Source organism: Phragmites australis, chromosome 23 (assembly GCF_958298935.1).
Source record: "Phragmites australis chromosome 23, lpPhrAust1.1, whole genome shotgun sequence".
Taxonomy (NCBI): domain Eukaryota; kingdom Viridiplantae; phylum Streptophyta; class Magnoliopsida; order Poales; family Poaceae; genus Phragmites; species Phragmites australis.
This window is the reverse complement of record NC_084943.1, coordinates 22,870,845-22,880,443: the sequence shown is the minus strand read 5'-3', so window position 1 is coordinate 22,880,443 and position 9,599 is coordinate 22,870,845. Positions and strand designations below refer to the sequence as shown.

Below are 9,599 nucleotides of genomic sequence, written 5' to 3'. Positions count from 1 at the left end.
TTTTATATTTTTGATAGATAAATATTTTGTTGATTCTATGCTTAATAATTCTATAAGATTGGGTAGAGATGTTAATAACAAATTGATATTATGTTGCAAGAGAAATTTGAAACAAAGCTTAATAATACAATATCTATATACAAAAGTCCGTATTATGATTTTGATAATGCGGTCTCATACCCGCAGGGTTTTAAAACGCTAGAGTTTGCAAAATTCACAGGTAAAGATAGTAGAATCACTAGAGGATTCGTCGCCCAAATTATTGTGTCATATAGGAATACCGATAATGGTAATACATTCAAGTTAGGATTATTGTCATCATCATCTTTGTTAGACAGTATATTTATATTGATTAATTTACTTGTTCTCAAATCGGTCTACACTTGGTCGCAAATGTGGTTTAAGTTTTGTAATTATTTCGGGTTTAGGGATACAAGACCGAGGTTGAAAGAATTTGAAGAGACTGATAGTAATATAGTGAAAAATAACTTTAAGATATAGGATAAAACAAGTGCAAGTAAATGTGTAGCCGAATGAGTTGATATTGAATACAAACCAGAGAAAGCTCAACGACAGAGGGGCTTCAATGGCGACTTCAGCGGCCTTTGGAGCACTGTGCAATGGCCGGAATTCAACGGAGATCGGTCACGATCGATGAGATGTTGACGATGAACACCGGTGAAGGCTCAGACGGTGTCAGGGTGGCGCAAATCAACTCGGCGACAACGGCGAGGTGCAATGAAGGTTTGATTACGGCGCGCAAGCTGTCTGGTGGGGGAAATCCGATGAAATTTGTGGGCTTGAATGTGGTGAGGCAAAAGGAGGCTCGGTAAAGGATCAATCATGAGTTTTATAGATGGAGGGGGCGGTTGCGGAGATGGCAAGGGGCGTCGAGTCGTACAATGGTTTCGGGCGGAGTGGGGAGAGTGAGAGGTTTGGGATGATGGGCGGGGCCCATGAGGTAAAGAGAGATTAGAGGGGTAGAGAAAAACGGGCGTCACAGAGAAGAAAGGCTGTAGGTGAGATCAAGACTGGGACTAGTGTTATGGTAACTTTAGTGGTTATAGATAGCAGCTAGCTTTTATTACTGTAGCATATAGAGAGAAGAGAAGTGGATAAGAGTGGAGATAAAGCTGGTGTGGATTGAAATTTTGCTCATGTGAAAGAATTTTGGAAAGGTAGCTCTGAAAGGAAAGAAAATAATAGGTAATTCTAAGTATAATAAGATATAAAAAAGTAAGAACAAAATTTTTAAAAATAATGTCAAGAAAAATAAGAGATAATAATTCGTCTCCTCGGCCCATCGCGTCTCGCGAACCAATAACAATCACCTACCTTTTGCAACGAATCCCCTCTTGGGCTCCGTGCTTCTTCCAACCCTCCGACTCCAACTCCAACTCCAAGGCGTCACGGCAACATGGAGCAGCAGCAGCAAGGGGCCGACGCGGCGGCGGCGGCCAGGCGGATGGCCACGCTCGCCTCCCACCTGCGCCCGCACCCCACCTCTCAGCCTCAGGTCATCGCTATCTCCTGTCTGGCCAGATTTTCTCTCATGTTCATCCGTTTTGTCTGGGATTAGGAGGCGGTGGGGGTTCCTAGTGTCCTTGCTTGGATTTGCTTTCCCGCCGGCCGCCCTGTACTTGCGTCGTGAATTTGCATCGCCGTTCGGGTGGCACAACCAAACTACGACTACCCCCAAACTAAGGCCTAAGGGGGTCGTTTGCTGGAGAGACGGCGGCCGCCGCCGCCGTTTCCCAAAGCTGGGACCTTGGCGTCAAATGAGGCTCCTTTTTGTTCGTGGGAGCTGAATATCTTAGTACCAGTTTCTAGGATCGACAGGTTGGCTGGCTACCAACTGCTGCTATGTTTGTTTGTGCACAATTTGGGACCAATCGTCTGTTTTTCGGTAGTAAGTTTGCTCGCTTGGGATACTGTTTGATGATCCCGAATGTGTAGACAACCAATTTTTTAGGGAACAGAACAGTGTTAACTAGTACACTAGGCGTGATAGCATTGCCCTCACATGCGTACTGATTCGCAGATGAACGGGTTTTATGGGCCAAATCCCACAATGTTGACAAATGGTATAATCTTATCGAGTGCTGTAGCCAATACCATCTGGAATTATGGCTGTCCATAATTCCTCTGTTTAGCTGTTGATAGTTGAATGAAAGTGGCAACCTTGTAAACCAACTATGGAAGACACTTTTAGCAAACCACCACTTGAAACTGGTGATGAACACAAGTTTTCTCCTTTCCCTTTTTCATACTTTACAATTGATTGCTAATGACCAGTGTAGGGAATTCAGAGTTATGTTCAAATCGTTTGTATTGATAATCATATCTGATATAGTCCAGTGACAAGTTCCTAAATTTGCCCCTTCAGGATTGTAATTGATGTACTGCCATCTTTCCAGGAACTGCTCTACTCTCTGCTAACTTTTCTCCTCCTGTTCTTTTTGGAGGAGGAGGAGGTCTCCTTCCTGAGCGGATCCAATTGCCGTGCAAAAGGGGCATTCAAGGTTGCAATCTTGGGCGCGTCTGGTGGGATCGGTCAGCCGCTCGCGTTACTAATGAAGATGAACCCACTTGTTTTGGTGCTCCATCTATATGATGTGGTGTCACAGCTGACATTAGCCACATGAACACCGGTGCTGTGGTATGCTCCTGGTCATTGTGTTTGCCCCATCTTTATTTGAAATCACTTTCTGAGATTCAGGAATATTGATCTGGAGGACCAGATTACTGTAGCAGTTGCATTTCGCTATACTCTACTACATTTCTTTCCATATCTCTCTTAGGTTATATTTAGTGGATATGAAGTGCTGCAGCTGCACATATGTCTTTCGCAACTGTATGTATGACTCCTGAAGCAGTTGCAGCTAGCTGTTATAGTTTTTGTAACTCAGCCACTCAGGAGACAACAGTTTCCCTGTGAAATACTCAGGTATAAAAAATCATGTTGCGTCAGGAATTTCTACAGAAAACCTTGGAAGAAATTTACATAATAACTGACCACTCACTGATAGTTGTGGATCAAAGCTCAAAACATAAACAGTGCTGACCAACTTACAATTTTTAAACAAGAATTAATTGTCATTGATTTAAGTTTTGTCCCTTCCTAGATATCTTTGACAGCCCTCTGTTTTTCATACAAACATACGGTAATTCATATGATTATTGAAGCATAAAAGATTTTTTTGATAATTGAATGTGTTATTTTAAATCCTAAAATCTACAATTGTGTGGCTTCTTGGGCCAGCCACAGTTGGAAAGTGTTCTAACTGGAATGGATCTTGTGATAATTCCTGCTGGTGTCCCTAGGAAACCTGGGATGACAAGGGATGATTTGTTCAACATCAATGCTGGAATCGTCCGTATTCTCTGCGAGGGAATTGCAAAATGCTGCCCCAAGGCAATCGTAAATGTGATAAGTAATCCTATCAATTCTACTGTTCCCATTGCTGCTGAAGGTTTTAAGAAAGCTGGGACATATGACCTAAACATCTTCTGGGGGTGACAACACTTGATGTAGTGAGAGCAAATACTTTTGTGGTATGTAATTCAACAGAGTTTAACACATTGCGCTATTATGATATTTATTTCTACATGGACAGTCTCAAAATTTCTCCTTTCACTACAGGGAGAGGTTCTTGGACTTGACCCCAGAGAGGTAAATGTTCCTGTCATTGGTGGGCATGCAGGAGTTACGATACTACCACTCCTTTCACAGGTTAGGAGTAATTTTAAATTTCAACTGCTACAAAATTCAGAACCATGTACACTCTGTATAATTGAAATAATAGAAAATCAATTTCACTTCATTTGTTTTTATACTTTGCTATTTTCATAGGTGAATCCTTCCTGCTCGTTCACCTCGGAAGAGGTTAAATACCTCACTTCTCGCATACAGAATGGTGGGACAGAAGTAGTTGAGGTATACTTTTCCTTACCATCGAGTGCTCCGATGCTGCATTTTTCATTCATAGGGAGGGAAGAAAAGTCAATACCATAAGTCCCTTTTGCATTTGCTCAGCTGTGCAAACTGCTTCAGAATCTCTGACCAATTAAATTGTATGCGTACTGGTTTCAGTGTTTAGCTCTATGATAAACAAAGTTCAAAAAGAGTCAACATGCTTAATTTTGAGAATATAAGAGTTAGATCACTAGTAAAATAGATATGTCAATTATGGACAATCCTTATGTTATATAAAAGAAAAATTAGGTGCATAGATGTGTCCGGGTTACATCTTCATGCTGATAATAATATCCTTTAAGGTACTAGGTTTTGGTGTTAGTTGTTTACATCTGTTTTGGTTAGGTGAAGGTCTTATGCTTGTTCCTTTTCTAAGCTATGACTCCTCTACTAAAAAAAAAATCCCTTTTTGCTTCTTCCTATTCTTGATAGCTTTCAGACTAAAGCTGTAGCAGGATCAGCCACTCTTTCAATGGTTGGTTTCTGTCATTGTATGCACATCATTGTCCATACTACATAGTTTATAATGTTGGCTCAGTTAACACTAAAACTTCCTTTGTAGGCATATGCAGCTGCTAAATTTGCAGATGCTTGCCTGAGGACTGTGTGGTGATGCTGGCATAGTGGAGTGCTCTTATGTAGCTTCTCGGGTTTCTTTTTCTTTCCTGCATACTGATTTTAATCATCATTCAATTTGTTTTAATTCATATTATTGAACAATATTTCTGATTTGTGAATTTTGTTTTCCTTGTCCCTTGGTTGAAGGTGACCGAGCTGCCTTTCTTTGCATCCAAAGTGCGGTTAGGGCGATGTGGCATGAGGAGATCTTACCGTTTGGACCATTGAATGAGTTCGAAAGGTCTGTACTCTGTACTTGAAAGTGTAGCTATTCCTGTTCAATTAAGTTAGATGCCCCCCCCCCCCCCCCCCCAAAAAAAATAATTCAAGACCAACTGCACGCTTGCTTTCTGCTGAAATCTACATCAGCAAATTTAGTTTGTTCAAGCTTTCTTGCACACTGGTTCATATTAGTACTCGTCATGATTGGATCTGCCACATTATATTACTATACACTGACAACAAGTCAGTCTCATGGTATGGACCTATCGCACACAATCAAGTAGTTCACAGACTAGAATTCAGTGTGCAGGAGAAACCGAAGCATGGATGTGTCATGTATGCAGTCATGCCAGTTCGCTTTGAAACAGGCAAACAGCCCTGAAGGAACAGAGGTGATGCACTGAAATTGTATGACTACACAATGGGAAAGAAATACTATCATCACATTATCTCTCAGATCCTATAACTGTGCTGTCGGACATCAGGATGACCATCTAATGTACAGGATCACCAGAGTGCTGAATCTGATTGAAAGCCGTTCCTTCATATCATTAACTATAATTATGTATTAGGACCACATCAGTTGTTATCTATATTCTGGAGTTTTACTGACCTGCTGCATTGCTGAATTTTCTTAGCGCATCACTGTCATGCAGAACTGGTCTGGAGAAGGCAAAGAAAGAGCTGGCCGAGAGTATCCAAAAGGGCGTCTCTTTCATCAAGTGATGCCATCTTGGAATAGCCAAGCCCAACATAGAAAGAGATGTGCTGTGTCTTGGTTTCCTGGAAACTGTCATCTTTGTAATCTCTCTCTAAAACTATGTACATGGTACAAATTATCTATACGGCTGTACCGAATAAGATAATTCTGGCAATAAAAGTTGCTTATGAACAAATGCGACTTTTATTTCTGCATTTCTTGTTTCTCCTTGCCCTCTGCATCATATCACTGTCAACACATCAGGTATTGATCAGGTGTATGATCTGATGTTGCGATGAAACTTCTACTGACATTAGAGGGGGAAAAGCAGAAAAAAATGCATACTCAGGTTTGGAGAGATTGTGAAAAAAGATAATTTCTATCCATGACACGGGATGCCTTGTACTGTATGAATCTGCAGGTTGTTAATGCTCTAGTGATGGCGAGTATCAGATCGTGTGATGGGAGATGCTTGATATGTTTGGCAGTGCTGTTGCTTTCATGACGCAAGAAAAACATCATCCTGGGCAAAGGTTATTCCTTTGGGGCTGGAGAACACTGTACTCAACAGTTTGCAGCTGAGACATCCAACTCTGCAGAAAGTAGAGCTAACCTTCAATTGTGACTGCATATCCGCGACTGCAAAAAACAAACTAGAGATCTAGGTGCCATCGCCGTTGGGAACGAGCCAGATCCTCCTTCAAGGAGAACGTTTGAGGGCAACAGTACCCTGACTTCTAGGGATTCTCAGCCGTGCTATATGAAACGGGAGGTCTCAATCAAATACAGCAGGAACCAGTACAGTACAACCTCTGCATTTTTATAGTGCTAAAAGTGCAATTTACTATAGAGCCCGACTGTAAATCCCTGTTCACTGTTCTCAGACTTTGCCCTTGCAAAGTCCGCGGATCCGGTTGCGGGAACGAGTGCAAGTGGATCAGTTCAGTTCAGGCTGGGCCTGCAACTGGTAGTTGTGCTGTGTTAATTAGTCACATCAAATCGGTCATGGGATTTGTGTGTGATGGGTCACTTAAATATCCAGTTTAACAGCAACTGCAGCATAAAACTGCAAATATATTTTTTAATCAGGAGAGTAGAAGATGAAATGAGATTTGGCTCACTGCTGGTATGGCCAAGAGGCTGCTGCGGTCCATTAGGGGTATTTGGTTTTCTATATTCAGGAATTTCGGCTCTGTAGATATATATAATATTAAAGAGAAATATTGTCTGTATCTACTATTCTAGCTTGATTCCGTGAATACAAATGTCCCTCCACAGTTTGGCTGGATGTATGCAGGCTGTTGTATCCGCTCATGCAAGCGAGTACACTTGTCAGTGTCATAAAACCACTTTTATACGAGCAATCAATCAGAATCTCAGCTCTTACATCCGCGCATACGACCTCAGATTCAATTAATCAGACAAAAACCTAGCTTAGCCTGTCCAGACAGATATAACCAACAAACACTTTTTATCTTCAACACTCTTGCATCCGCTCAGCCTGCTTCCACTCAGTCTGCGTATATAGTCCATGCGAGCAACTGAGGAGTTGAAGAGTCCATGGACCGTATATGTAGGCTGAGGAGAAATATACTGAGTGGAGTCATATTTGTGGAAAAGAAGAGTGCTGAGGAGAAACATACTAAGTGAAGTCATATTTGCGAAAAAGAAGAGTGTTTGATTGGTTGTATTTGTCTAGATAGGCTGAACTGAGTTTCTGTTTGGTTGCTTGAATCTGAGGTTACATGAGCGGATGTAAGAATTGATTGTTTGCTCATGTGAAAGTGATTTTATGACACTTATAAGTGAGTCTGCCTTTATAAACGGATGTAACAGTCTGCATCTGCCAGACCAGACTGCGAGCGTATATTTGCATTTGTCAGATTAAACTAAAACAATATATACAAATAACTAAATACGTTTTCTTAAGATTATACGCAACTGTCGAGTCAGAATACATTCTTACCGGCAATCAATCACCCCTGAGTAACCGAGCATGTAGGCCTAAGGCGTATGTGTCTGTTACAATTCACAGCTTGCACCCCACTTAGAAAGCAGAAACTTTAGAGATTTTCAAGCAATTACACCGCTTTTCTTTTCAAATATTACGGGTATCATTGAAGCAGGAGGATAGAAAATTAAGGGCTCAATTTGCATCCATTGGTTGAGATTTAGGGCTAGTTTGATATAGCTCTAAATTTTTTTAGAAACGTTTTGATTTTAAATTCTCCTTAAAAACGTTTCTCTGTGAATCACTCCTAATTTTCTGAAAATGTTTGGTAGAAATTTTAGATTCGGATTCTTGAAAAAAAATGATCTGAAAGTGAATCCAAACGGGTGAAATATCATTTTAGGTGATTCTCTTTGTAGTGTTAAAAATAAGAAATGTTTTAAGTGAGTTAAGTGAAGCGTTTCACGTTTTAACATATTTGGTAGTAAGGATCTGAAGAATCACTAAAGAATTAAAACGTTTCTTGCAACCAAACAAATCTTAATCATGCATGGAAGGCTAATTCACGTGCCATATAATGCAAGTAATTGTTTGTATCCATCCTTGTCGGCAGAAGCGTTTGGAAATTTACGGCGTGTTGGTTTGTTGGGACACAGATTCGATCGATGATTGAGAGGATGAAGCAGGAAACGTAGGAGCTTCCTTTTACAGTCAGCAATGCATGCAGCCACTCAGATCGAACTAAACACTCAACTTGCAACCTACAAATTAACCTTTGGCAATAAAATATACCAGGGGCAACATGGCAAATGGTCCAATTATTGAACCCATTTCAACCATGCATGCATATGTCCAATTGCCTACTTATAAATATTATAATATATTAGCTACCTTAGCTTTAGCTAAACTAAAGTGTATCTTGGCACAAACATTTTTTTTTAGATCAAAACAATAGTTTCTTAAGATATGAGCTGTCAGCTGATCTCAAATTGGATTTTCTTTTTTTTTTCTAGACCTTCTGGTTGACCAGCAGAGATGCCTATTATATTAAAAAAAAGAGTAAAAATTAAACTACTAAACTACTACCTAAAAGACAATGACAACTTCACCAAGCTATAACCACGTACTAAACAACACAAACATCTGCAGGGTAATACCTAATAAACTGGTAAGGACACCAGAACTGCAATCACCCGCCTCGGCCCCGAAATATGAATCGAGGCAAATATTGCCCCCGTCCCTGCCAGGCCTCAAACTCCATCGGGCCCTGTGGGGGATTCATGTAGCAGGAAAAAAAACTCTCCACGATCATCTCAACACACGCTTTAGTACATTTGCATCACAATATGTATGAACGAGTGTAGGAATCAATAAGACTTGCAAAACATTCACTTCAAACTTTAACCAAATCAACAAGAATTTAAGAATTCATAGTTCCAAGCTTCCAATCATTAACCAAAGCAGTAGTGCAGCAGGCTTACAGAGCAAAGCTAACAAGCCATGACGCTATGGACTGAAGACAAGCAGCAACAAGCCAACAACATATTCCTTCGTGGGAATCAAAGTACTTTGGTCACGTCGTCACGGATCCAGAGATCCTGGACGATGATGGTCGCCTACTTGCCGCTGATCTAAGCGATGGCGAGACGACAGTGTACAGCATGGCTGGGGTAGACAAGGAAAGGCTGACGACGTGGCTGCCGTGGACTGCTCAGTGGCGATGGGCCGACGACGTTGCCCCTCGTTGGCACCTTTAGCCTCACCTGAGTTGCCTCGATCTCGAACACCCTCACCTCAAGCTCTCAACTTGGGCATCAACAATTGGGAAGCATCATTCCTAAGATCATCAATTGAGAGGCCATAGATGAGGACAATTGGGAAGCATCATTCTTAAGATCATGGCCACCTACACAAGGATCCTAAAGAGAGGCATCAACCTGCAACACTGGTGGTTGCACGGAAGAGTGTTCCTTGTCCTGTAGATCAATAGGTGACTCCTCAGCCTTCTCTTGGTGCTCAACATTACCATAGAAAGGGTCATCTCTGCCCCTCTTTCACTGTAGATTTTTAAGCTATAGACACACATAAAAAGCCCAGTTAGTAACAATCGACGGTGATAATATTTATTTCAA

General features: G+C 41.2%; 1 protein-coding gene and 1 pseudogene across 1 annotated transcript; both read left to right on the top strand.

Annotated features, from left to right (window-relative positions):
• Positions 1-1,324: 1,324 nt before the first annotated feature.
• On the top strand, positions 1,325-3,318 carry LOC133906252 (malate dehydrogenase, glyoxysomal-like). The gene is made up of 2 exons (XM_062348103.1): positions 1,325-1,516; positions 2,418-3,318. Exons 1-2 carry the CDS (start codon positions 1,418-1,420, stop codon positions 2,643-2,645), a joined length of 327 nt encoding a protein of 108 aa, XP_062204087.1. The 5' UTR covers positions 1,325-1,417; the 3' UTR covers positions 2,646-3,318.
• LOC133906081 (malate dehydrogenase, glyoxysomal-like) lies at positions 3,290-5,712 on the top strand (annotated as a pseudogene).
• Positions 5,713-9,599: the final 3,887 nt, after the last annotated feature.